This window comes from Hemicordylus capensis, chromosome 13 (genome assembly GCF_027244095.1).
Source record: "Hemicordylus capensis ecotype Gifberg chromosome 13, rHemCap1.1.pri, whole genome shotgun sequence".
NCBI lineage: Eukaryota > Metazoa > Chordata > Lepidosauria > Squamata > Cordylidae > Hemicordylus > Hemicordylus capensis.
The window spans coordinates 2,916,447-2,944,415 of NC_069669.1; the positions used below are offsets into that span (position 1 = coordinate 2,916,447).

Sequence of the window (27,969 nt, forward strand, 5' to 3'; positions counted from 1 at the left end):
GCTGGATTCCAGTCGAGCATCCTCTTTATGACAGCAGGCTACAAGATACTTCTGGGAAGCTCAGCGGCTTGGTGTAGAGACAACAGCCTTCCTTTGATATTTGTTCCTGGTGCCTCATATTGAGATGTAGACTGCCTTTGAACATGGGGGTTCTATTCAGTTGCCACAGCTGATAGTCATATCATCTATGAACTTGGATTTTTTTTTTTAAAAAACCCTTTTCTAAAGTAATGGCCATCACAGTATGTGAGAGGGATCAAGAGGCAGGCTGGGACATCGATAGATGCTTTCCTTCGGCTTTACTGGAAGGAAGATTTCAGCATATATCTATTTCACAGCGGCCATCCCCTTGTGGCACTGGTGAGATCGAAACAATAGCTGATGTTCTTTTGCGCTGATGTTTCTATCAAGATTTGAAATTTGGCTTGATTCTACCATTATTAGTGAAATTCCCAGGACATTTGGGCAATTTTATGTTAAGTTTCTTTTAGAAGATAGAGATTCACCTATAAAGTACCCAAATTCTGGTTTTTTTTAGCATCTAGGGCACATTGTATGCTTGTCTAGTCAATATAAGGAACAATGATAGTTAGGAATGTATGTATAATTTGTATAAATGCCTTTATTGTATTGTCTTCTTGTTCACTGACTTGACTTGACATGTCATTGCATTTCAGTACACACACCACGCTGAGGAAATCCATTCGATTTCTGATCTGTGAGGACACTTTTCCTGTGCAAGATGACGAGTCGACTGTATGACAGCATAGAACCCAACGTCATTGATGAAGACATGCTTCAGAAAGCTGTGGAGGAGCAAGGACCCAAGGAAGAAGCTGGCCAACTGGCAAAAAAAGAAGGGATTAATTTTAAAGATGTAAAGGAACTGCAGCTCGATTTTAGAAGTAAGGACTGGAGCAAGAAATGTTTGTTTTTAAAGCCTTAAAAAAAATAGTCAGGGCACTATTACAAAACCACTTTTATCTTGACATCTACTGTGTCAATAGTCAGTATTTGAACATCTGCTCTTAGTCTATTCGGTTGCCATAACTGATAGTCATATCATCTATGAACTTGGATTTTTTTTAAAAAACCCTTTTCTAAAGTAATGGCCATCACAGTATGTGAGAGGGGTTTTTATATTTTATATTTTTTATAAATAAGATTAAAAGCATTGTTGTCTCGGGCTGTTGGTCTTCTCAGGAGCTGAGGACCAGAGCTCGCTGGCCTGGGCACCTCCTTTCTTCCTCTCAAGGCACACTGGTCTTTCTGTACTCCTGGGAGGTGGAGGAGGGACTGCCACAACAGTCCTCCCAGGCCAGTGCTGGTCTCTGTGAGAGCCTGTACATTATACCAGAAGCCTATATATTATATATACACTCCTTTCAGTCTGAACCAGAGCAATTTATAAAGTGTCTCCACATAGCTCCAAGCCCTCTCCATGAATTGGGTTTACAACATTTCCATATACAGAGGGTAGGATGGAGGGTTTGGAGAGGTGTTGAGAAACAGTGTTAAGCAGAGGTTTCCTAAGGCAGTGCTGCAATGCCCCGTGAGAATACAGACATCCTGCTGAAATGTTTTCTTTAGGTGTAGCGCTCAGGGAGGGGCTGTAGCTTGCTTTGTGTGCAGGAGGTCTCTGGTTCAAACCCTGGTAGCATCTCCAGATAGGACTGGGAAAGACTCCTGCCTGAAACTTTGGAGAGTTGCTGCCAGACAGAGTAGACAGTATTGAGCTAGCTGAACCGAGGGTCTGACTCAGTACAGGTATATGGCAGTTTCAAATATTGGGAGTCTGGCTCTGTCATCTATATTCTATGATTTACTGCAGCTAGAAGTCTTTTTCTCCACCTTGCAGGTTATTTCCCCACTCACTCGCGGTTGTCTAGCCTTGACATACCCCTAACCAGTATAGGATTTCCTAAGCTCATACATTAACAGTACTGAGACTTCAAAGCAGGTCATAACCAAACTGTCAACAAGTGATATTCAGTGCTGTGAAGTGACATAAGCTGCAATGGTGCACGTATAAACATATGCTGCGCCAGGTGAGAACCCTAAGCTGGAATGGTGATTATATATTTGCCAGCTTGGAAGTAGTAGCTCTCAGCTTTCTCCTGTGGTTTCAGATATTCTGAAGATCGACAATCTCTGGCAGTTTGTGAACTTGACCAAATTACAGCTGGACAATAACATCATTGAGAAGATAGAGGCCCTGGATGGTCTGGTTCACCTGGTCTGGCTGGGTAAGATGTTGACATCAGGACATTCGTGCCCGCAGCAGGCACTCTGAGTGTTGTGCCTGGTGATTACTCACACACGTCTTTTGGAAGTGGCTTTAATGTAGGGATTGTGTCACATTTGAAGCAGCCAGAAATGCCATCATGAACATCATCTTTGCCCCTCCTTGGCGTGTCTGCCCTGCCCTTGCATTTGAAAGGGAGACATGTGTAAGCAGAGCACTGTAAGATATTCCCCTTAGGGAATGGAGCCATAGCTCAATGCAAGAGCTGAGGAACAGAGGAAAGCTGCTATATACTGAGCCAGACCATTGGTCTATCTAGCTCAGTATTGTCTTCACAGACTGGCAGCGGCTTCTCCAAGGCTGCAGGCAGGAATCTCTCTCAGCCCTATCTTGGAGAAGCCAGGGAGGGAACTTGGAACCTTCTGCTCTTCCCAGAACAGCTCCATCCCCTGAGGGGAATATCCTACAGTACTTCCGCTTGCATGCAGAAGGCTCCAAGTTCCCTCCCTGGCAGCATCTCCAAGATAGGGCTGAGAGAGACTCCTGCCTGCAACCTTGGAGGAGCTGCTGCCAGTCTGTGTAGACAATACAGAGCTAGAGGAACCAAGGGTCTGACTCAGTATAAGCTTCCTATGTCCTGCCCCCAGGTTAAGAGGAGTGGGAAGTGACCACAAGTTCCGTTTGGCTTTTGGCCAGGTTTTTGGTGGTAACTTCCTACACAGGACTGGAATGAGTGTCATGATCCCTAATTATAAAACCTCCACATCTTTCCCCCAGTGGCCAAATGAGATGAAAGGGGTCACTTGAAATTCCCTGGAGAATGTTCTCCAAAGGGCATATGTGAAGTCCGGCTTGCTCTGTGTGTGCGGCTGCATTCATTAGGGGGTTCTGCCTGATGAGAGAAGGGTTTTGTTCCCGGCAGAGCTGACCTCTGCACTGTCTCAGCCTCAGAGAGGCAGAATGATTTCATCCGGACTGATGAATGACCACGTGGATGCCTTCTCTTGCGGGTGGTGGATGCGGGAAGGCCAATCTGCCCTGAATCAGCGTCTCTTCAGAATCTTTTTTTTCTCCTATTGAGGAGATTTCCGATTCCTTGCTAGCAAAATGAGAGCTCTCAGACAGAAAATAATGCATTTTCTGAAATCTGTATTATCTTGGCACTTGCTAGTTAGGACAGTGGTTCTCAAACTGTGGAACAGGCCCCCTTGAAGTGGGGGGCGGGGCGGAGGATGCTTGAAGAGGGGCCATGAAGTTCTGGGAGGGCTGAGAAAGGTTGGAGTCTTCCTCCCCCAACCAGCCACCTATTGTTTTTGGTGACAGGGCTTGCGATATATGTCCAAATGTGGTTTTCCCCCCAATCCTGCAGGAGGTTGCAGTATGTTAAACTTGGCCATCTGGGTTTAATACAACCAAGACAGATGCCCAGGTTTCTCTCCACATTTGCTCACAAAGAGTCTGCAGTCTCAGTGCTCTTTTCCTTCTCAAACCACCTGCCTTTATCCAGAATATATGTGACGAATATTTATATATTTGCTTTTCAACAAAAGTTCCCAAAGCAGTTTACACATAGCCAGCCATACATACAGCCATACATACATACATACATACATACATACATACAATGGCTCCCTGTCCCCAAAGGGCTCACAATTGAAAAAAGAAGCATAAAATAGATTATGATAGATTACATTTTTAGATTGTGAGCCCTTTGGGGACAGGGAGCCATCTTATTTATTTGTTATTTCTCTGTGTGGTTCTCTGAGCCATTTTTGGAAGGGCAGTATAGAAATCAAATAAATAAATAAATAAATAAAATAGACAGACCCCCAGCAAGAGCCACTGGAGGGATGTTGTGCTGGGGATGGATAGGGTCAGTTGCTCTCCCCCTGCTCAATAAAGAGAATCCCCACTTTAAACAGGTGCCTCTTTGCTCAGTTAGCAGGGAACAAAGCAGTGTGTGTCCCACAATTCCATAGTTCCAAATCAGATCCAACAATATGGAGATCTCTTTTGAAAAATCAACTCCTACCAGTACACTAAAAAGTGGCTTCGGTGCCATGGAAGATCTCCAGCAATAAAGTCTGGGCAAAGAGGAACTGAGCGACTTTCTTGCATGACTGCCAACCTCTCTTTTATGTTCCCCCAGATTTGTCCTTTAACAATATTGAAGTCATTGAGGGCCTCGAAGCACTGGTGAAATTGCAGGATCTCAGTTTGTACAATAACAGGATTTCCAAGATTGAGAATCTAGACACACTACAGGAACTTCAGGTCTTCTCTATAGGAAACAATAATATAACCTCTCTGGAAAATGTAAGTATCTAATGAACAAAACTTCTTACACGCTGTGGCTGCAATCTTAAGTGCTCTTATCTGGGTGTAAGTGCCACTGGACTCTGCATGAGTTACTTCTGGGTGGACTCAGACTGCTACTAAGAACATAAGAACAGCCCTGCTGGATCAGGCCCAAGGCCCATCTAGTCCAGCATCCTGTTTCACACAGTGGCCCACCAGATGCCACTGGAAGCCTACAGGCAGGAGTAGGCTATAGTTCTCAATCTCTGAAGGCAGGGGTTCTCAGCTTTGGGTCCCCATCCCCAGATGTTGTTGGACTCCAACACCTATCATTTCCTGCTACAATCCTGGGGGTGATGAGAGCTGTAGTCCAATAATGTACGGGGACCTAAGCTTGAGAACCTCTGTCTTAAGGCCCAGGAGTGAACCTTGCCATTTTACAAACAGAAGCTGATCCAATCAAAGGTACTCCCTTTCCTCCTTCGCACTTCTTACGACTGTGACCAAGTATTTCTGTCAATAATTGCCCCGATGGCAGTCTGGAGCTCTCTGTCCTCTTGCCGTAGATGATCTATCTCCGGAAGTTCAAAAACCTACGCACGCTGAACCTCACAGGGAATCCTGTGTGTGAGAATGAACACTATTCCATGTTCATTGTTGCCTACCTCCCCGATCTTGTGTATCTGGATTTTAGACTGGTGGACGATAACACGGTAAGAGCTTGAAGGGACAATCCTGATCTTTCAAGGATGCAGGTGTTTTAAATAAAGGTTGAGAAAGGGCAGTACAGCCAGGAAGGCCCTTTCCATCATGGAGTATAAGGCACATGGGTGATTCTAAAGTGAGGCGCTCAGTGCCTTATCTGCACCACCAGCACTCTGTTTCTGCTGCAAGCCTGGCAAACGGAGCTGTGTGCTTTGAGGGCATCATCTAGGCTGCAGTACCCACCTGCCAGAGCACTGTCAGCTGACCCCCAAGGGCCAGCCCCTGCCCTCCAGGCCCTATAAAGCCCCAGCCTCCAAGGCTGCAGCCCATTCTGAGCAACTTGGCCTGGTTTGATTTAGGATTATGGCTTTTCTGGCTTAATTATGAAATATTAATCTGGCAACTATTAAGCTCCTGATCCTTAACTGCTCCTCTGAACTTGACCTCTGGCTGTTTTGACTACCCACCTGGATCCTGTGATCCCTTTTTGCTGTTCTAGAACTCAGTCCTTGCCTGATTTAGACCACACATTTCTTCTGGCCACTTAGGCTAACAGTCAGCTCCCCTTGGGTTGCAGGACCTAGTAGACCCTTGCTCCCCACCTTAAGTGGAGCAGTGGGGAAATGCTTGACTAACAAGCAGAAGGTTGCCGGTCCGAATCCCTGCTGGTGCTATATCGGGCAGCAGCAATATAGGAAGATGCTGAAAGGCATCATCTCATACTGCTCAGGAGGAGGCAATGGCAAACCCCTCCTGTATTCTACCAAAGAAAACCACAGGGCTCTGTGGATGCCAGGAGTCGAAATCGACTTGACGGCACACTTTACCTTTACTTGGGCTAACAGTCAGCTCCCCCTGGGTTGCAGTACCTAGTGGACCTGTGCTAAAGTATGATACCGAATCAGCAGGTCAGTGGAGAACTATACCTGGTCTGCAATAAGCAGATGCTATAACAGAAGCTGGAGAGGCTGATGCTAGCACCCCACTTCTCCCTGTGTAGGCCAGTCTGAAAATTGTTGGTCTAAGCCAGGGGCTCTCAAACTTCCTCGGCAGAGTTGCCTGTAACAAGGATTCCCGTACGTTGTTGATACAACTCTCATAATCCCCAACCAAAGGCCTTTCTAGTTGGGGATGCTGCGAGTTTTAGTCAGCATCTTAGAATCTCTGTTACAAGGAACAGCAGTCCGTCCGTCCGTGTCCCCGCCCCCCCCCCGCCCCCGGTTTTGTTGGCCTACAGCTCCCATGATCGCCCACCAGAATAGCCTTTGAAGAGTTTGAGAACCCCTGGTCTAAGCAATATATCTCCCATGCCTTTTCCCAGAGAGAAGTTTCCTTGATAAAATACCAGTATGCCATTGAGGAGATGAAGCAAGGGGAAGGCGTGGCGTTGGCCAAGAAAGAGGTGGAGGATGCCAAGCAAAAGGAACTGGACTACCACAAGGTGTGTGCCTTTTGGCTGGCCGTATGTCACTGGACGGGAGGGATAACCCAAAAGATACCAAATCCTCTTTCCGCCTGCCAAAGATTTATGGGTTGCTTTACGTGGATTGGGCTAAAACAGAAGCAGCAATTGACCTCTGGAGCATACATATATCTTGTTGGTATAGTAGGTGGAAGAGTCATTATTTGTCCCACACCATGCAGTCTGAAAATATGGGTCCTCATTCAGGGGAACAGCCAGTGTAAATCCAGGAACCTGACAAATTGGGACCAGCCATAGGCATCATAGAACTGCCCATATGATTGTTAGGAACATAGGGAGCTGCCTTATGCAGAGTCAGACCATCAGTCCATCTAGCTCACTCAGTCTTGTCTATGCAGACTGGCAGCAGCCTCTCCAAGCTTGCAGGCAGGAGTCTCTCCCAGCCCTATCTGGAGATGCCAGGGAGGGGACTTAGAACCTCCTGAATGTAAGCAGGCAGGTGCTCTTCCCAGAGCGGCCCCATCTCCCTAATGGCAACATCTGACGGTGCTCACACATGTAGTCTCCCATTCAAATACAAACTAGGGTGGGCCTTGCTTAGTAAAGGGGACCGTTCATGCTTGCTAACACAAGACCAGCTCTCCTCCCATTTTACTGTGCTGATTTATCAGCACAGAGAGAGCTGGTCTTGTGGTAGCAAGCATGACTTGTCCCAATAGCTAAGCAAGGTCCGCCCTGGTTGCATATTAAAGGGAGACTAGAAGTGTGAGCACTGTAAGCTGTTCCCCTTAGGGGATGGAGCTGCTCTAGGAAGAGCATCTAGGTTCCAAGTTCCTTCCCTGGCAGCATCTCCAAGATAGGGCTGAGAGAGATTCCTGCCTGCAACCTTGGAGAGGAGAGCAGGTCCTTGTGGTAGCAAGCATGACTTGTCCCCTTAGCTAAGCAGGGTCTGCCCTGGTTGCATATGAATGGGAGACCATATGTGAGCACTGTAAGATATTCCCCTCAGGGGATGGAGCCGCTCTGGCAAGAGCAGAAGGTTCCAGTTTCCCTTGCTGGCTTCTCCAAGATAGGGCTGAGAGAGATTCCCGCCTGCAACCTTGGAGAAGCCACTGCCAGTCTGTGAAGACAATACTGAGCTAGATGGACCAATTGTCTGACTCAGTATATGGCAGCTTCCTATGTTATCCTTTCCCACCATGCTATATTTTGTCCCCCATCTGAATATTTCCCAGAGCCAAGTAAAACTAAGGCTCCCCCTCCCCACCCTGCTTTTGGCAACTTTGTCCTGATTTCTGTTATAACCTTTCTTTTCCAAGTCTGCTTACGTGGAATATCTCAATGGATCCTTCCTGTATGACAGCATGTATGCCGAAGATCCTGAAGCTGCCAAACTGGCATACCTCCCTGGAGTAAAGGACCTGCTAGAGGCATATCCTTCCTGAGCTGAGACAGAGTGGGATGGTTTCGGGTGGGGTCCCTGCTGACTCAGCAACCTTGCCCTGAAAGCTGCAGCTTGTGCTGCTGGCCAGCTCACCTGCCTCAACAGCCAGCAGGGCATCAGCCTCACACCAGGCTCAGGGTGTGGTGGGCGTTTCCAGCACCTGAACCGACAGCTCCGATCTTTTGGCACACCACCTACCTGCTTGGTCTCCTAGGAGCCCCTATTGGAGAAGAGTGGGCTCAATACGAGGGCATTCAAGGGTGCCGGAAGCAATGACCCTGAGCCAGAGTGCCGGCCCTTTAAATTCCTTGCACCTGCATTGGAAGATCAGGGTTGTGGCAGTCCTTAGGCTTTGGTTAGCCACCTAATGGCGCAGCGGGGAAATGCTTGACTAGCAAGCAGAAGGTTGCTGGTTCGAATCCCTGCTGGTACTATATTGGGCAGCAGTGATATATGAAGATGCTGAAAGGAAGGAGCAATGGTCAACCCCTCCCGTATTTTACCAAAAGAAAACCACAGGGCTCTGTGGGCGCCAGGAGTTGAAATCGGCTTGACAGCACGCTTTACTTACTTTTGGCATTGGCTGGGGCTGGGAGGGCCCGCTGGAGTACTCCCTCCTCCCTGGAGCTCTCCCAGGTCCTGATTCTGAACAGCTCTTCCCTGCCTGAGATTTGCCTCCTGCTCCCATGGGCTGTTTCTGCTTCACCCCCTCTATAGGGCATTCCCCCGACCTCTAGTTTCACTTCTTGCAGATTCTGAAAAGCCTCCTCGCCTGCCATTGACGGGGGAGATGGGATGGCAATGCCATGCAGGAAATTCATCATGTACAAATATGAATAGGACAAATATGTCTATACTGCTTTTCAGCAAAAGTTCCCAAAGTGGTTTACATAGACAGAAAGAAAGGAAATGGCTCCCTGTCCCCAAAGGGCTCACAATCTTAAAAAAGAAACAGAAGAGAGACACCAGCAAGAGCCCCTGGAGGGATGCTGTGTTGGGGATGGAGAGGGCCAGTTGCTCCTCCCCTGCTAAATAACCCACTTTAAAAAGGTGCCTCTTTGCTCAGTGAGCAAGGGACAAAGCAGCTTTAGTGTATCAAATTTTTCTTCTCACCCCCCCCCCAAAAAACCCACCACAGCTGAGTTTATCTCTTTGACTTGAGTCTCACCTACAGCACTAAATTTGTCGCCATTTGCGAGGCCCTGTTTGAGTATGGCCTGCAGCAGCACGAGAAGCGGAAAGCTGAAGTGGCCCTCTTCTACGAGTGCCTCAACGAAGCCCTGACGGACAACCAAGAGCAAGGCGCCAAGCTCATGGAGGCCTTTGAGGAGAGGAATCTCAAGGTGTGTGAGGGACAGCATCTCGAGGCCCTTGTGGTGCCGAGCAACCTTCGGCAGGAGATAGGGATAGGGCAGTGGTTCCTAGATGTGTCCCCAGCTGATGATGGACTACAGCTCCCAACAGAGTTTGGCCATTGTGGTTGGGGATTATGAGAGTTGTAGTCCAACAGCGTCTGGGAGCCAGTGTTCCCTCTAGCAAGGATTCCCAGATGTTGTTGACTACAACTCCCAGAATCCCCAGCTACCATTGCTTTTGCTTGGGGAGTCTGGGAGTTGTAGTCAACAGCATCTGGGAGTCCCTGTTAGAGGAAACACTGTTGAGAGCCCAGTGTTGGGAATCCCTGCGGTAGAGCCACCTCTTCTAGTCCACAAATAAAAAGAGCTCCTTTTGCAATGGAGGGCTGACTAGTAACTCTCCCTGTCTCGCTATACAAACAGGCGCTGGATGTGATTCAGAGCATCAGTGACATCCAGATTGCAGAGTCCAAACTTGCTGAGTACAACGAGGACATCATGAAGCTCTCAGATATGCTGATGACTCTGGAGATGCAGCTCGTCGACCAGTTAGAGGTAAGGCGAAATTGGTCCAAGAAGCCTTTTTTGAGGAACCTTCCCTGGAAGATGGGGATTACATAGGAGGCTGCCTTATACCAAGTTGGACCATTGGGCCATCTGCCTCAGTTTTGTCAACATTTCTACACGGGCTGGCAGCAGCTCTCCAAAGTTTCAGGCAGGAGTATCTCCCAGCCTTACTTGGAGATGCCAGGGATTGGACCTGGGACCTTCTCCACGCTCAGCAGATGCTCTGCCCTGGAACTCTCCCCATATATTTCCTTTGGACGCTTTCTAAGAATCAGGCAATGTGATTCTGATGACTATTAGATTAATAGTATGAGAGTTAGTCGATGGATGGTATTTGCATATGGATAAAAAGCAGATCAGGGGTTCCCAATCTGGGGTGCTCAGCTGCTGTGGGACTACAACTCCCATCATCCCTTTTGGACATTGTAGCTGGGGATGATGGGAGTTGTAGTCCAGCAACGTCTGGGGATCCCAGGTCCAGGTCAGGAATCCCTGTTCTAGATGGTTCGGACCCCCTCTTAACAGAACTTGGGCAGCAGGGCTGAACCTCTGCCTGAGACATTCTCCCAGTCACCCCCATTATCTGTTGCCAAAGGAGCCAATGATTAAAGCAGCCAACAAAATAATGGCAAGAAATTACTCACCTGGGTTAGGCCAGATCTGGTATCTACAAGTTCTGTCTCGTACTGAAAACGAACTCCGTCCCTTCCTCCCCACCCTTTTCCCTCACCCCCACCCCACCCTCTGCTTTCTTGCTAAGGAAGTCATAAAAGATTTTGAAAGGAACATTTCCGACCTGGTCTCAACATTTATAGAAAACGAACAAGGCATATATCCTTTGGACCGTCTGCTGCTGGCATATTGTAGCAGATGTTCTGTTGGGGGTCACTGAAGTTGGTGTGCACCGCACAGCATCATATCTCTTAATGGGTGGGAGGCCTGCATGGATTCTGTTCTGGAAGAATTTCTCTGGGCCACAGAGAGAAATTTCTCTCTACGGCCCAAAGCCATAGCACCTGAAGCATCTTTTCTCGGAGCTGTTCAAGCCACCTGAAGACCTCTGGGGTGTCCCACTCAGTGGATGTTTCTGCCTGTAACCCTGATCAGCAGGTAGTTTTCCCAGAGGCCCACTTTGGGAAGTGAGGGATGGGCAGAGAGCCAGAACCTAGACTGCATCCACCAAGGACTTATCCTCAAATCCCATTAAAGGCAAGTGGATTGTGTGCAAGAACAAGAGAATATGCCAGCTGCTATTTTTCCAAGACCCACGACGGTCTCTTTGGAGATTTAGCAGAACAGCTACAGGAGCTCCGTTGGAATAGGAAGGGTAGACAGCTGTTTCAAACATTTATACCACTTACTGGCTTCCCTAGAGAGGGCACTTCACATGCGGCCGCCCCCAAATCCCCTGTGAAGCAGTAGGAGATTTCCTGCCTAGCAAAAGAGGGGCTGTGAAGGCTATTCAAGTCGGCATACAGCAGGGAGAAGCAACTGCAGGCCCAAACTGGCCCCCAGCATCATCCCAGGTGCCACGAATACACCAGACCCATTGTGCATCTGAGGCATGGAGCCAAGACTACAGTGAAGGGCTCTTTAAGTCACTCCCTGCAGTATGAAGAGCAAAAAGAGGCTTAATCATCTTTGTATGTACCTCAAGATTCAGAAGCTGAGTGGCAGAACGGAAGAACCTAGGAACATAGGCCTTCTAACGGCTCAGATCCTTGGCCCATCTCGCTCTGTATTGTCTACACCAGGGCTGCTCAGCTTTGACCCTCCTGCAGATGTTGGCCTACATCTCCCATAATCCCTGGCTACTGGCCACTGTGGCTGGTAATTATGGGAGTTGTAGTCCAAAGACAGTGGGGAAGGGGCCCTACGTTGAGTAGGCCTGGTCTACACAGACTGGCAGCGTCTTCTCCAAGGTTGCAGGCAGGAGTCTCTCTCAGCCCTATCTTGGAGATGCTGCTAGGGAGGGGACTTGGAACCTTCTGCTTGCAAGCAGGCCCCATCCCCTAAGGGGAATATCTTGCAGTGCTCACACATGTCTCTTATTCAAATGCAAACCAGGGCGGACCCTGCTTAGCAAAGGGGACAATTCATGCTTGCCTACCACAAGACCAGCTCTCCATGCAGGGGAGTATGGTGTTCCAGAGTCCTTTGCCTGTGTCCCGGCTGAAGTTCAGAATAGGAGGAGGGCTCTGGGGGCACCTATTGCCTGTATACTGGCTAGAGCAGGCCTGCTCAACTTTGGCCCCCCCAGCTGTTTTTGTACTACAACTCGCATCATCTCCAGCCACAGTGGCCAATTACCAAAGATTATGGGAGTTTATGGGAGTTGTAGGCCAACAGCTGAGGAGGGCCAAAGTTGAGCAGCCCGGTGGTAGAGCGAATCACTGGGACAATCCGCCCTTGCCCCATTCAGAATAGGATTTCCATTCCAAAGATGTTGCTGCCTGAGCACGAAGAGCACTGCCAGAGACATCTCCTGTGGTTCCTTGTTCTTTGTTTCTTAACCTCCTCCCATACGATGGCTCAGTGCCGGGATCTTGAGAATCACCACCACGAGAAGCTGCTGGAAATTGCCATCAACACCCTGGAGAAGATTGTCAAGAGCGAGCTTGACGAGGATATCCCAGATGATGTTCGCATGGTGAGCTCTTCCTCCACCTTCCCTCCTGCCCCATCCCGCTTGGGACAGGCAAAGCTTCCTTGGTTCCTGACTCACTTGTAAGGTATCGCCCTCGTCAGCTGGGTTTTCTCAGGCTTTTCTTGTGTCTTCCTCTTGGTCGGTTCCCTATCCAGCTTTTTGTGGACAAAGACACCATTGTCAATGCTGTCAACGCCTCACACGATATTCACCTCCTGAAGATCGACAACCGAGAGGATGAAATCATCACCAAAGCCAACGGTTGGGCTTCCACATTGATAGAGAAGGTAAGAGTAGCACCGTTGGCCCTCTGCATATGGGGCCCCTCCAGAGGAAATGCCCATCTCAGGACTGGAAGAAGTTCTAACTTGTTATTTTGAAGGCAGTCGGAAGATCAGTGGGGTTGGCCATCACTGAGGAGGAATTGGAGCAGCAGAAAATGAATCACTTCCTGGCTGTAGGGTGTTTAGGAACTGCCTAAGAGGGGAAGATGTTGAGAAGCCTCCCACCGTTCCTATGTGCCCCATTCCCCAGCCTTTCTGCCTAGACAAACTGTTCAGCACAGTCCACTGGAAGCCAGAGGCCTAGCACTCAGAATGCCGAACAGCCATCTGGGAAGCTGCTAGGAGAACTAGGACAGAGATCTTCGCTATTTTTCAAGCGGGGGCCACTTTGGCTAAAAAAAAAAAAAAAGCCAACAACCTTCAATGTGAGAGCCATTCCCCACAGTGCTGATCTCAGTGCGGAACTCTATTAACCCTATTGTATTGGCAGATACTGGAAATGGGTGTCTATTAGACACCCCACAGATACGTAGAACTGCGAATCACGGTTCCACGAATAACAGCTCTCCTGTACTGCGCTTTTCTCAGAGTTGGGTGAATACTTTAAGAAAGGCCTCAAGAAGAGCTCTTTGGGGAAGGTGCTGGGAAAGGCGAACCTTCCAAGATGGTACAGGGGCTCAAGAAGACACAGTTTCCCTTGAAGGAGCCCCCACCCACCCACCCGGCACTGGGCAAAGTGCAGCACTGCATGGTAGGAACAGTAGTCTCTGCATGATGCCAGGGGAACCATGCCAAGTATTCGGCCTTGGTCAAAGCTCCCCACAGGCCCAATAAACAATTTCTCCGGGAGCTGCACCTAGGGTTGATGGGGTCCACAGCTGTCCTCCGGGCCTTACAGTGAGGACCACCGAACGAGGGTCCATGGGGTTGCTACGCCAACAGCTTCCAGGCAGCCACAGAAGGGTTTATAGTCAGTCTGACTGCTCTTCCTTTCCTGATAGACTAGTGGGGCCCTGATCCTGACTAACTGTAAGGCAAGGATTCCTCCTGACAAGCAAGGCTCTGAAATGGGATGCCTTATGCGCCAGGCAAGGGTGCATCTTCTGATTTCGGCTTCAGCATAGGGCTCACCACCACCTTGCCCTTGAGGTCCCAGGGTGAGCAAGTGGGTTGCAGAGCCTGGGGGGAGAATCCCATCAGGGGGCATCAGGCCCCCTGATTTGGCACATTCCCTGGATTGGGTGTCTTCCTATAGTTTGGTTAGGGTTCCCTCGCAGTCCCTGGTGTGTGCTAAGGCCAGCAGCGAGGCCCTCCCTTGCTAACGGAGCAAAGAGGCATCTTTAAAATGGTGGTTCTCTTTATTTAGCAGGGGGAGAGCAACTGGCCCTATCCAGCCCCAGCACAGCATCCCTCCAGTGGCTGTGGCTGGTGTCTCTCTGATGTTTATTTTTTAGACAGTGAACCCTTTGGGGAGAGGGAGCCTATTTATTTATATCTATGTAAAACGCTTTGGGAACATTTTGTTGAAAAGTGGTATATAAATGTCATATTTTATTTTATTTTTTTAAATGAGCCTCTGGGCCCAGGCCTTTTCTGACCCCGTGCATGCTGGCACTCCTTGCAGATTCACAAAAACGAAGCCGACAGAAACCGAAGCCGCGTCTTGGAAATCAACCAGTATATCGACCACCTCCACAGTGAGCTGGACAACTTGGACATTCTGGAGGCCTAGCTGGCTCGTGGGGCGGAGCGGCTCCTGCCTTGCCTTGAGACCCCGGCCTTGCCACCCAGGAAGGGAAGGTGCTCAGTCGGCAGGAAACAGCCCTTGCGACTCCCAGAGTACTCCGTTGGAGGGGATTTCCTCCAGAGACGTTTGATGCTTAAAATGCATACCGGAATTGTACAGCGGAACTAAAAAGGAGACAGCTGAAACCGGTGCTGTGTGCTTGCAAATAATTTACCTACCAAGACGCCCTCCTCCAAATGACAAAACGGGGGGATATTTGGGGAAGCCACTGGAGCCGGGTCCGGGGCTGGAGGCCGCAGTTACACAAGTTCGCACATGCCGGGTAGCTGAGAGCCCTTACAGCTGGATAGGCAAGCTATGCTGCATGGGAGGATTGCTGGTCTCCAAGGGAGAAGAGCTGGCCTTGTGGCAGTGTGCATGAATGGTCCCCTTTGCTCAGCAGGGTCCACCCTGGTTTGCATTTGAATGGGAGGCTACATGTGTGAGCGCTGTAAGATCTTCCCCTTAGGGGATGGGGCCGCTTGGGGAACAGCATCTAGGTTCCAAGTTCCCTCAGATGTCATACATGGAGGCCGCGAGCCCAAGGGACACAGGCTGCTCTTCCTCTGGCTGTGCCACTGGTGGCCTCTGCATGAATGGTGCCGGGGGCTGCACAGAGTATCCAGCTTTTGCCAAAGCTCCATAAGCCCAATAAACGATTAGTCAAGGAACCGCTCTTAGGGTTGATGGGGGTTGCCACTGGCCCCTTACACTGAAGAACACTGCAACAGGCTGTCTCTGTTTCTCTGCTGAGTAATTCCGAGGTGTTGCATAGGATTCTGGGGCACAAACTAGGATGCGCGCTCCATCCACGCCGGGCGTCAGGCAGCTTAGTCGGGCCTGGCTGTTGCCCCCTTGGCAGGGTGCATGAGACTCTGAACACATCAGCACACCTTGCCGCCAAGCACAGAGGGCAAGCTCAGCAGCGAAGGCCAAGCTGTCGTCGGGAGAAGCTGGTCCGCCATGACTGATCTTCTCACAGGGGAGCTCCGGATCCAGCAGCTAACGTGGAACCCCCAAGGCTCCCCCAGAACAGAGGGTGAAAGGCACTGCTTGAATCTGTCGTTTCAGAGCCACTCGCTGCCTTTTCTGAAAGGGCGACGCAGGATGAGCAGAAGCACTGACAATCTGCCCCTCCTGAGCCTAACCGCAGGTTTCCAGGCCAGCAAAGACCAAGTGGGCTGCTCGGCAGTTGGCACATCCTTCCTGTTCATCCCCTGCTCCAGCAGCTTCCTGTGGCAGGTGAGGAGACGAGCCTTTCTTTAGCAGCGGCTCCTGCTGCCAGCGCTGGGTTGCTCATTTCTCTCCTGGAGGCAGGAGCAGCTGCTTCATTGGCCTCATGGGCAGCCCGGAAGCAAGACGTCCGTCTTCAAGGCAGATGGTGCCAGGGGACAACCGAGCCAGCCGATGGAGGCAGGAGCACCCTCGGCCCCAAAGAAGAGCAATGAGCTCATCCTCCCATGCTTCTGCCACCAGATTCTGCTCTGCAGGTGATTGACAGACAGCCACCCTAAGCTCGCTCTGCCCAAGAACTCCCTGCCGTGCCTGGGCTCCCGGTGGCAGCAGCTAGACTCTGCGTCTTCCCTCTTTCTTCTGCCTCCCACTGCAGGAATTCTCAGATGCCCTTAGGACAGAATGTTCTATTTATAGGACTATAACTATACACACATTTTAAAAACAACCTCCATAAGCATCCCTTCAGGCCAGCGATCATCAAAGGCCAAGGATGTTTTGTGGGCTGCTGTCGGCTGCATCCTGTGAACTGACCCACAACCCTGGGCCCACTGCAGGTGCTTCGGCAAGGTGGGGAAGTAGCCGGAGTGGACTGTCAGTATCCCTCCACCTAAACAGACTCTTCCTCTGGCACCACGGCCATGTTTAGCACGTGTGTGCGCAAATGCGCACACAGACGCCTTAGCCATCAGGAAGCTCAACCGCCGAGCTAATGCACACATATGCTCATGGTGGGGGGCGGGCAAGTGGCCAATACTAGCCTTTTTGGAAAAGCCTATATGGCCTTCCCAGGGGTAGATAACGAACAAAAGAAAAGAAAACCCTGTTTGGATTACAATATCTCAGATCATAAAAAAAGAATCCAAATATTATATACGAATATTTTAATATAATAGTAGTAAAACTGTATATTACTACTTTGATGCTCTTTCCATTGGTAGACAGCAGGCTGCCTTGGCAGAACCCACCCCCGCCACCCGCCACTGCCTTCTCATCTATCCAGGTCAGAATTAGCCTTTGGGTGAGGCTACTACGGAGTTGGTCTGATGCCGCCTGGTATGAGCTCTACCCAGACCAACAACAGGGCAGTTCTCACAATCAGAACCTGGGCAGGACAAGTTCTCATCGTGAGAACAGCCCTATTGTCTGACCCAGTTTGGGGAGCTGCAGGCGCTCCTAATTTCCAGTTGTCTGCGAGTGTAAAATGAGGTTGGAGGCAGGGATCTGGAGTGTCAGTCAAGCCCCAGCTGCGTAGGATGAGTGTCCACCTACCCAGATTCCACCCCTGGCTTTGGAATGAGGTAGGCAGGAAAATCGCTCTAGCCTGCTGGGGCTTGGCTGACGATCGAACTCCCCACCTGCGACCTCGGTTTTACCCAATACACATTCAAATACTGGGAGTGGGCCCAGCTCCCGAATTAGGGTAGGAGGCTTCTCCCACCCTAGTATCAATCATGAGAACAGCCATAAAAGCTTGTCAGGATTCCAGCCCTGCCACCTGAAAACCTTGCCAGGGACTGTATCTGGAGCAGATGCAAAGCACGTGTTTCACCAGCTACAATCAATCTGCTCTGAAGGTTAGTCGGTTGGTCGCGCTCACACTCACTCACACACACACACACACACACACACACACACACACGTGTTGCATGTACTGACAGCAAATAGGATAATTTAATTAAAGCAGGGGGGTGGGGAAAGAGAAGAAAAGGATCACTTTTGCTGGGACAGTATCAATGGCTGCATGGCCATCATAGGCGGGTCTCAGGCAACACAGCACGATTCGGCTTCATCTCCATCTCATCATGTCTCTGTTAGGCAAGAGATGGTGGTCAGAGTGGCGGGGGTAGGGGAGAGAAACAGAATCCTGCTGGGGCGGCGGACGGCCAAGCCCTGTCGGCGGGCTCTGGGCGGCTCCTCCAGCTAATCCTCCCCACCCTCCAGGCTTCTCATCGACGCAACAACCCCGGAGCCACGCGGCTCGCTGGGCCAGCCACGCGCACACCTTTTAAAGGCGCCTGCCGACAGGAGAGCCGGCTGGGAGGAAGAGGGGAGGCGACGCCGTGGGGTGCCTGCCCCATGGAGAGTGGGAGAGGGGAGGGACGGCAGCTCCCCTGGACTCCGGAGGCCAATGCTTTGGGTGGGGCTACCAGGCTGCACCCCTGGCTGGCCCGGTGAGTGGGCAGGCGAGCCACGTCACTCCAGGGTCATCGCGTCGATGTGAAGGCTGGAGAATGGGGAGGATGAGCTGCCCGGAGTGTGGCCACCTGCATCTGGGGCTCTGCAGCATGATTCTATTTGTTTCTCTGGCCCACGCCCCCCCCCCCCCGTCTGACCACCATCTCTTGCATAACGGAGAGATGGAGATGAAGCTGAATCGCGTTGAGTTGCCCCTGCCCTGAGTAGTCCCATTCCCATCACAGGCCGAGGCCAGAGTCTGCTAGGAGGATACACAGGCCTGCAATAAAGTCAAAAAAGGACCTATGTGCTGTGGTTAGGGGAGTGTGGGTAGCTGGGCCAGGCCTGGAGACCCCTCTTGCAGAGCTGGTCCCCCAAAGGATACTCCCCACCAGATCTACCACCCCCACCATGAGTCTTTGTTCACTCCCTGGTTTGCAACACCCCAATTTCAATTCCAAATTAAAAGGTGTGCCCAGATGGATAGTGCAAATTGCCCTGGTTAAGTTGGGGGAGCAAATTGCCCTGGTTAAGTTGGGGGATACACGAATTCCAGCAGACCATCATCTTTGACAACTGAACAGCAATCTGGAAACCCTGCATTGCACAGCTTCCATTTCAAGGAGTGTTGTGCTCGCCTTCACTGAAAGGCGGGCCCAATTGGGGGCGAGCAACCCCAGAGGAAATGTACATTATATCAGAAGAACCGAATCTGTGCTGCCCTATGTGGTGATAGACAGGGGAAATGGGTGTGTGTGTGGTTGTGAGGATACAGAGCACACAGTCCCAGCTGCTTGGACTATCTGTCATTTCCAGAAATGCAACCAGCCTGTGTGCCACAGGCAGATTCACAAGATTTGAGGATATAGAAGAGTCGGTATGGAAGGCCAGGATTGACAGTACTAGCGGTCGGAGGGGTGGGGTGGGGTGTGGGGGAGGCAGTCTTGTCTGACTCGAGGAGCACAAACCGAGGCTGATCCTCTCCAAGAGCAGTAGAAGAGACACAAAGGGTCCTCCTTTCAAAGAAGGACTCCCACCATCCCTGCTCCCCACCATCCCGGCCAACGCGAGAAGCTGAACCTGGGGCCCAGCCACACCAGCCCAGCCCCAGGTGGGACCGACGATTCCATCACTGCCCCCACCTGTCATCCAGTCTTGGGTCTTCTTTGGACCACCCAACACAGCCATCTTCTTCTCCCCAAAGCCTTAGTCCTGCAACAACTTGTGCTTGACAGTGGAACTCTCTGAGCAGAGAAAAACGAAAAGGGCGGCGGCAGCCGTGCGGGCACGCAGCTCATACATATCGTAGTCATGGGCCCACTCCACGTTTCCCCAGTGCTGGATCTAAAGAGAGAGAGGAAACAAAGAACCATCAGCCTCTCCTTGGGATGAAGTGGTTGCATCCTTGCCTGACTGAAGACTGAGACAACAGGGGCTGTGCCTTCCCTACAAGGAAGATTTGGCTGATGCCTCAGTCCGTAAAGAAGGAGCCATCAGCCACCTTAGTTATGTCCCAACAGACTGCACATTTCTGAACTAAGTTCCAGTTTGGCTCAGACAGCCCTAAGAAGCTGCCTTCCACTGAGTCAGATCATTGGTCCCTCTATCTCCGTATTGTCTACCCAGACTGGCAGCGGCTTCTCCAAGGCTGCAGGCAGGAGTCTCTCTCAGCCCTATTTTGGAGATGCTGCCAGGGAGAGAACTTGGAACCTGCTTTTCCCAGAGCAGATTCATCCCCTGAGGGGAAGATCTTATAGTGCTCACACATGTCTCCCATTCAAATGCAAACCGGGATAGACCCTGCTTAGCAAAGAGGACAATTCCTGCTACCACAAGACCAGTTCTGCTCCCATAATCATCTCAGGCATGGAACATGCTGTTCTCCCCGATACACTGTGCATTTTAGATTTTCTTGGGCTATTTTTTCTGCCACCTCGGGAGGTTTTATTGCTCTCCGCATTGGGAATTCAAGACATCCTGAGCTGCAGGCTCTACATATTCAAGCAGGGGGTGCAGAGTTCTAATTTGTGGTCAGCCACCAAAACTTCCTAAGTGACCAGTCACTGTCTCTAAACATTGCCTTAGAGGGCTGTTGTGGAGAAAGAACTGCAGCAGGAAGAACTACATGCATGCCTTTGAGCTCTTTGGAGGAAGAGCCGTATCAAAATGCAATTCGAAGCAACGTATGGCCTGGCTCTTTCAAGAGGTGGCATCCCATGAGCCGATGCACCCCACGGGGGCCCCTTGAGCCCTCCCACGCCATCAAAAGGGAGGGGCACTCACAGCAGCAGAAAGCCCAGCAGCTGGTTCTTTGTGCTGGGATGCAGTGCTCCCTCCAACAGGGATTCCCAGATGTGGTTCACTACAACTCCCAGCATCCCCAGCTACAGTGGCCTTTTGGCTGAGGAGTTGTAGTCCACCACATCTGGGAATTCCTGTTGGAGGGAACTCTGCTGGGAGGCCCATCACTCAGGCAAAAGCTGCCCGCGTCGCAATTGCAAAACCACACCATGCCAAGGTGTTTACCTGGTACTCCTCCTCCAGGCGAGACAGCAGGACGGCTTGCTCCACCAGGAGGTGCTTCTCCAGCAGGCCCATGGAGAGAATCAGGGACTTCAGCTGAGTGATCATGTACTCTATACCTGGCAAGAGGAGGGGAAAGGCTTTCCATTGGCACACGGTCACTCCCGCCCAGTGAGGAAGAGCCAGCAAGGAAAGGGGTCTCTCCTCTGCTCCCAGGTTCGAAGGGAGGGCCTGACAACCAAAGCGATCAGGGGGCTGGAGCACCTTCCTTGCAAGGAAAGGCTAAAGTCTGGGGGGCTATTCAGCTTAGAACCACCAATAAATAAAAATGGCAATGAGGAATAACGAAATAATAGAGGCCTTTTAAATGATACATGATCTGGAGAAAATAGGAAAGACTTTTCTGCCTCTTGCATAATACTAGGATCTAGGGGCTCTTGAGGATACTGTGGCAGGAACAAGGGAAATTTAGGAACATAGGAAGCTGCTGTTCTGAACTGAAGTTCAACCAAAACAGGGATGTCAAGGGAAGCCAAGAAGCCTCTGGGGAAACATCCTTCTGCTTACCTTGAAGTGCCCAGGTGTTATATGACGCCAAGTGGCTCATGAAGGTGTCTTTTGTGCTTTGCGGGATGCTGGGACCCATGATGCTTGTTGAGGAGCCGATTACAACATCATACCTGCAGAGAGGAAGGGAACATGGCATTTGATATGATGGACTCAGAGGTGAGCTAGAATAATCCCTCAGGGTCGTTTGCATGCGTCACTCCATGAGACTGTGTGTTCAGGTCATTGGGAAAGGCTCTGCTTCAGGGCTTGCCACCCTTCAAAGTGAGATTGCTGGGTACCTGGAACAGAGCCTTTCCCACTGTCACGCCCAGGCTGCACAACTCCTTTCCACTGGCCTGTTTTGATAGCGAGAGTCAGACCCTTGGGCCATCTAGCTCAGTATTGTCTGTGCCAGGCCTGCTCAATCAACTTCAGCCCTCCTGCAGATGTTGGCCTACAACTCCCATAATTCCTGGCTATTGGCCACTGTGGCTGGGGGTTATTGGAGTTGTAGTCCAAAAACAGCTGCCGGGGGGGGGGGCTAAATTGAGCAGGCCTGGTCTATGCTGACTGGCAGAAGCTCTCCAAGGAGGAGTCTTTCCCAGCCCCACCCAGTGATGCCAGGGACTGAACCTGGGACCTTCTACTACTATGGATACTGACATATCACCTTTCTAGAGTGGTTTATATAGCAAATAATCTATACTAGCTGGGCCAGGCACAGAGCGTCTGCACCTCTAGTTCTCCCCGCTCCTTCCCGCCTGCCGCCGCCATTTTCTTCAGTCCCTACCTGCCCACCGCCACCGCTTTCTCCCCCTGCCTGCCCGCCCCTCACAGTTTTCTTCTCCCCCACCCACTCACCCGCCATCTTGCCTGCCTCGCCCGCAAGCCTGTCCACTAGTGCCGCTGCTTTCCTCTCCTCCTGCCGGCAGCTTACTCACAAACTCTTGAGAGAGTTGCCATGCATGGGATTAGCAATGGGCACGCCTTAGAGAAATATATATATAGATTCGGTATATAAAATTGAATGTCTGTCTGTCTGTCCCCTATGAGTTTCCACGCCCTTTGAGCTATCAGCACCAAACTTGGCACAGTGACTGCCTAGGAACCTATGAGTAACATAGGGTTCCAGGGAAGCCCAACAACTGACAGGCAGATATTCAATGGGTATATCCACAAAATTTATGGATGCAACAACAAAAGGAAACTCGCACCATAATGACTTCCTAGGACTCTACAAGTAACACAGCGTACCCGGGGACCCTGACAACCACCCCACACAGACAGATGGATATACAGTGGGTAGAGCCTCTGTAGGTCTGTGTGTTCCCTATGCATCTGCACACCCTTTGAGCTACGGGGATCAAACTTGGCAAATTGACTTTCCAGAAGCCTATGAATAACATAGGGTACCCAGGGACCCCAATAACCACCCTGCACAGACAGATGAACAGATATACAGCTGGTAGAGCCACAAAACTGTGAGCAATGCCGGGTACACTCTGCTAGTAATAAGTAAATACAGACGACAGCCTGCAAGGCAGAGACTGTGCCACTGAGCTACGGCCCCCATCCCCAAAGATCCCCACAGAATCACTTTTCCTTCCCTCCCCAAGGTTTCAGGTTTTCCCCATTAAGCCATAAGGCTGAGACAGAGGGGTTGTGCTACTGCTCACATTTCAGTATTTTATGTGTTATAGCAGCAGCCCGTGCTTACCTTTTCTCAGCCCACTCAATGATGGGGTCCCATTCATTCTTCTGCAGTTCCACCAGGGCAGGGGGCTCTTCTACCCGGTAGCTGGGAAACCCCACAAAAGCAAGAAGATGAAACACAACCAGTCACCAGATTGTTATTCATCAGCAAAGTTCAACTGCATCTCTCACCCCTCAAGCTTCCACAAGCCTTTCAATATTCTTTGCTTAGTTTCCAACAAAAATCAGTAAACCATGTTTGTGGCAAACCATGATTACCACATGCACTCTAATGTGCCAAATAGCACAGAGTTGGACCCATATCTGAATCCAGGCCCAGAGGCTTCTTTTCAGTGAATCAGAATTGAACTGAACACCTAAAGTCTATTGGTTACCTTGAACTTTAGCTGGAACCTAACCTCAAAACATTAACATTGGGTAAGTGATTCAGTAATCAGGCATTCAGCTTGCAATTGTTTGATCAATGTTTGGAATTCCTGGGGACTGTTAATGGAATCTCTGCCCTAGCATGTGATGTACAGGGGCATGCCCCCTCCAATCTTAATACTACAACTACCAAGGCTAGTAGCCACTGATAGCCCTATTCTCCATGTATCTGTCTAGAAGAAGATGCCCTGAAGAATGAAAATCAGAAACCAAGCGGGTTCCCACCAGATTGTGTCCGTCTCCAAGAACTTCACAGCTGCTCTAATGAGCTGATCTTTGCTTTGCTGGGATGGGTTGTCCAAAGCTGTGTTGCATAAGGTGGTCTGAAAGGCAAGAAAGTCATCTTAGCAGCTGAGAGGTAGCACAGCTTAGCAGGTTAAAAAAAATGGAGCAGTCAGGTCTAATGTAGCAGAGCCAGTGTGGAATAGTGGTTAGCGTGTTGGACTAGGACTGGGGAGACCTGAGTTCAAATCCCCACTCAGCCATGAAACTCACTGGGTGGCTCTGGGCCAGTCAGTTCTCTCTCTCAGCCTAACCCACCACACAAGGTTGTTGTGAGGACAAACATAACCACATACACCACTCTGGGCTCCTCCGAGGAAGGGTGGGATAAAAATGTAGTAAATAAATAGTCTCTCATTGCCACCTCCCTCACTGGATGGCTTTAGGCAAAACCCCTGCTAACTTGGCAAAGAGGCACCTTTTAACGTGGTAATTCTCTTTATTTAGCAGGGGGAGAGTAACTGGCCCTATCCACCCCCAACACAGTACCTCCAGTGACTGTTGCTGGTGCCTATCTTGTGTTTCTTTTTAGATTGTGAGCCCTCTGGGGATAGGGATCCATCTTATTTAAGTATTATTTCTCTGTGTAAACCGCCCTGAGCCATTTTTGGAAGGGTAGTATAGAAATCAAATTAATTAATTGATTAATTAATTATAATTATAATAATTCGCTATCACCCCAACATACCCGCCTGTAACATGGGGGCAATAATGCTGAAATGCATACAGAGTTCCTTGGACATTAATAAATGTTGATTGTTATTATGGGCTTGACTACATAACGATTTCTGAATCGATTTCCAAAGTCACATGCCTTAACTTAGAGCTGTGAAGAGCCCCTTTCAACCCATCCACTGAGCAGACTCAGCTCTCCCTCAAATTATCCTGGCTTTTATTCCATTCCAGTCTAAGTATGGCCTGCATCAGTGGCTTTCACACAGTGGTCCTTGGTTTCCTCAAAAGCTTATGAAGAGCCTCTTAACAAGAAGACTGGCAAGGGTGAACTAAGGTTCCTAGAAGGCAGCTCGTTGCCATATGAAGACTGACAAAAGCATGCCATGCATTCGAGGCTGTGTTCCAAGTTCAAATTCAGGTCATGGGTCAATGAGAAAGGGCAACAAGTCTGGCCAATGCCCCAGAATCCTTTGCAACACAGCAGACAAGAGCATCAGCTAATGTTTGTCAACTAGAGCTCCCAGCATGCCCTGCTCTGTTTAACCTGGCCATGGTAATTCCATGTTGGTCACTGTCCTGCTCTCATCACCATTACGGACTACAGTTCTCCTTTGTGATCAATTGCTGTTAGTGTATTTCATATTTTGCTAGCATTTCTGCCGCACATGATCCATCATTATCACTATGTTTATATGACTTTATAACTTACAATATAGTTTACATTTATATATCAATCCCTTATGTCTTTTCCCCCCAATTGTATCATTGGATCTGTTGGGCTGGGTTTTGGATTCTTAATTTCAGATCCTTTTATGCTATTTGTGTGGTGCCTGCTCCCATCACTCACCAGGTGCATGGTGTAGAACTTGATGGTGTCCCGCTGAGAGTCCCATTCAGTCGCTACAGCCAGAGCCAGGGCCTGGCTGGGCACTGTGAAGAGCTTGGCCTGGGGAGTTTTCAGCTTCCGGTGGTCCAAGTTGATCTCAAAGCCAGCTGGAGGAGAGAAGTGAAAAAGCCACTGAGCCTGCAGTCAGGATCTTTACAGGGGGCTCCTGCAATCCAGGTTCACCCCAAGTAGCTTTCAGAAAACATTTCTGTGACAGTCAAGTAATGTGCTCACCTTCACCTTGGGAGATGCTAACATTCTGATAAAACCTCTTCCTTTCTGGCAAGGGGAAAAAGCATATCTGGTTCAAGGAACAAATAAAATGTACATCTCTAATGGCACAATGCAGAGAAATGTGAGCATCCCTAAACCCAATGAAATTAAAGAGACTTCAGCATCTCTCTTTTTCTCAAAATTGCTCCCATTTCCTTTCTCAACCCTACAATTCTTGGATCAATATATATTTTTCTCTTCAAAGAGATGCAGTGACTAGCCTGAACACTTCCCCCACATTCCACCATAGTCTCCAGCTATATGAGATTATGTTTACACAAATAGGCATTTCTTTCCTGCCCAATCTAGTTTTACTATGCATTTACCATATTAAATTGACTATAACTGGCAGAGAAGAGATACCACAAATAAACAGGAGGAGGGACACAGCCTAAAAGCTTAAGAACGACCAAGTAGGATCGCATAAAACATGTTTATACATTACATCTATGGAATGAGATGGTGTAAATTACCATTAAAACTGCCATATTCTAAGTCAGGCCATTGGTCCATCTAGCTCAGAATTGTCAACACTGACTGGCAGTGGCTCTCCAAGGTTTAAGACAGGAGCCTTTACCAACCGTACCTGGAGATGTTGCCAGGGATTAAAACTGGGACCTTCTACATACAAAGCAGAATGTTCTACCACTGATTAACAGCCCCATCCCAAGTAATATTTGGGGATGGGGCAATAACACTGTACACATAGCATGGTGTCTAGAATGGGGGTGACAGGAAACCAAGCATTCTAGAACATCTGTTGCTACTGCATTATCTTCCCGCAGTGGCTCTGATTCCCAAAGAGCCCAGCTCACTACATCTCCCACATTGCACTGTTGTGTTGACAGAGACCATATCAGCTTCATAAATAATTCCCTCTATCACAAGAGAGAAAGGAATTGCTGTATTTCAGAATATGAACAAGCAACTGTGAAGCTTCTGCTTTTGGTTTGCAGAAAGCACATGTTACCTTCTGAATTAACGGTCATCCAAAGGCTTCATTTGGCTGGAGGCGGGCCACCTCCAGCCTCAAAGGCAGGATGCCTCTGAGAACTAGTTGCAGGGGAGTAACAGCAGGAGAGAGGGCATGCCCTCAACTCCTGCCTGCGGCTTCCAGCGGCCTCTGGTAGGCCACTGTGCGAAACAGGATGCTGGACTAGATGGGCTTTGGGCCTGATCCAGCAGGGCTGTTCTTATGTTCATAAGAAGCACTTCTCCCAAACGTCTGTTCTCAAGACATGAAAGCAATCAAACCATATTTGAAAACTAGAGGCTGATAAAGAGCAGAGAAGGAAGAAAAAACCCCAACTCTAACTGTAAGAAAGAACAAACTCTGTCTATAGCAAAAATAAGATCTGTCTGCCGTCTCTTTCTTACCTGGCTGTGGTGTGTATGACCGCCTTGAGTTCACTGTGAAAAATGCTGGACCACGAGCAAGGAGAGTTGGATAAAGACATTGGACCAAAAAGGGTCGGTAGGAGAATATGCATTGTAAGCCACTACACCACATCATGAGATTTGGAGAAGGAAGTGCAGAAAGCTTGGTGATAAACTTGCCACAATCTAATGATCCTGCAGCAACCGTAGTATTGTATTGTGGATTACTGTCCTTATTCTTTTTCAAACAGATACAGTTTTAAAAATAATAATAATCAAAAGCTTCCCTGGTTTTACAAAGATAGGCAGAAAATTAAATAGCTCAATTTAATAATAAATAAAAACATCCCCTTACTGGACAATTTACATGGCAGATAAGGGTCTAGTATTTGTTGTCCCCCGCCGCCCAGCATTCACAATGCTGCTAGTTGGTTTTATCGTATTTGGGCTTTAACTTTGCTTGGATTTCGTTACTGAGAAGCTGCTGCACTTATTGCAGAAGAGAGGGCTATATCTATCTACAGATGTATGGCTATATAATGAAGTAAACAATAGGCTTTAGGGTTTCTTTAAAAATCCTCCCCAGGCTTTCTCCTGGAACAAAGGAGGCTTGAGGTTTGTCAGGGGCTTGAGGCGGAAAAACGACCGCCCTTCAAAACAGGTGAGGCTCCTAAGGGGAGCCAATAGGTCTCCTCTAAGAGAAGCCTTTCCAGGCGATTTCTGTGGAGGCCCCCCCCCCCAGCCCCTCAGGGCAGCCTCAGAGGCCGCGCCGCGCTTCCCTAGCCCCACCGCTCCCAGCCCCCTCCCGCCTGTCGGCCTCTGCTCCTCTGCCTTCCCTCCCTGCTGCCCTGCTCCGCTCTTCAAGCCCAGCTCGATATGGGCGCCGCCATCTTGCCCGGGAGGTGGGGGAAGAGGGGACCACATTGAGCCAATCGGCATCACAAACGCGTTTTTGTCCGCGCCGCCGCGACGCGGCAGAGGACGACCTGCCGCTCCCAGGAGGAGGACCCGGCGCCTCGCTCACGCCCTCCTCTTTTTTTTTTTTTTTTTAAAACAACCCTTCCTTCCCATCCGCCCCTTTTCTCCGCACGTGACACAGG

General features: G+C 49.7%; 2 protein-coding genes across 5 annotated transcripts; one reads left to right on the forward strand and one right to left on the reverse strand.

Moving 5' to 3' along the window:
- Positions 1-604: 604 nt before the first annotated feature.
- Positions 605-27,952, reverse strand: ATPAF2 (ATP synthase mitochondrial F1 complex assembly factor 2). 4 transcript variants are annotated; one of them, XR_008312041.1, is made up of 9 exons: positions 26,870-27,952; positions 25,454-25,498; positions 25,181-25,326; positions 23,602-23,699; positions 22,955-23,035; positions 21,256-21,368; positions 20,692-20,807; positions 19,308-19,509; positions 605-844 (listed from the first exon to the last, which is right to left on the reverse strand). XR_008312041.1 is itself a non-coding variant. In XM_053276737.1 (8 exons), exons 1-8 carry the CDS (start codon positions 27,003-27,005, stop codon positions 19,372-19,374), a joined length of 873 nt encoding a protein of 290 aa, XP_053132712.1. In that variant the 5' UTR covers positions 27,006-27,952; the 3' UTR covers positions 17,640-19,371. The 4 variants fall into 4 exon arrangements, 2 of the variants coding, with proteins under 2 accessions (XP_053132712.1, XP_053132713.1); XR_008312042.1 differs by lacking the exon at positions 605-844 and adding an exon at positions 17,640-17,798; XM_053276737.1 differs by lacking the exon at positions 605-844 and having other exon boundaries at positions 17,640-19,509.
- On the forward strand, positions 743-14,900 carry DRC3 (dynein regulatory complex subunit 3). The gene is made up of 12 exons (XM_053276740.1): positions 743-905; positions 2,130-2,246; positions 4,395-4,561; positions 5,110-5,256; positions 6,570-6,689; positions 7,991-8,103; positions 9,284-9,458; positions 9,894-10,025; positions 10,798-10,868; positions 12,564-12,687; positions 12,840-12,971; positions 14,593-14,900. The coding sequence occupies exons 1-12, from the start codon at positions 743-745 to the stop codon at positions 14,698-14,700; spliced, it is 1,569 nt and encodes a 522-aa protein (XP_053132715.1). The 3' UTR covers positions 14,701-14,900.
- Positions 27,953-27,969: the final 17 nt, after the last annotated feature.

Excerpts from the sequence above, each read along its gene's own strand:
- ATPAF2 (XM_053276737.1), bottom strand. The coding sequence starts at position 27,005 with ATGATGTGGTGTAGTGGCTTACAATGCATATTCTCCTACCGACCCTTT. Across the intron at positions 25,327-25,453 it reads TAGCATCTCCCAAGGTGAAG|CTGGCTTTGAGATCAACTTG; the intron begins GTGAGCACATTA and ends TCTCTCCTCCAG. Across the intron at positions 21,369-22,954 it reads ATTGAGTGGGCTGAGAAAAG|GTATGATGTTGTAATCGGCT; the intron begins GTAAGCACGGGC and ends TCCTCTCTGCAG.
- DRC3 (XM_053276740.1), top strand. The coding sequence starts at position 743 with ATGACGAGTCGACTGTATGACAGCATAGAACCCAACGTCATTGATGAA. Across the intron at positions 906-2,129 it reads ACTGCAGCTCGATTTTAGAA|ATATTCTGAAGATCGACAAT; the intron begins GTAAGGACTGGA and ends CTGTGGTTTCAG. Across the intron at positions 10,026-10,797 it reads AGCTCGTCGACCAGTTAGAG|GAAGTCATAAAAGATTTTGA; the intron begins GTAAGGCGAAAT and ends TTTCTTGCTAAG.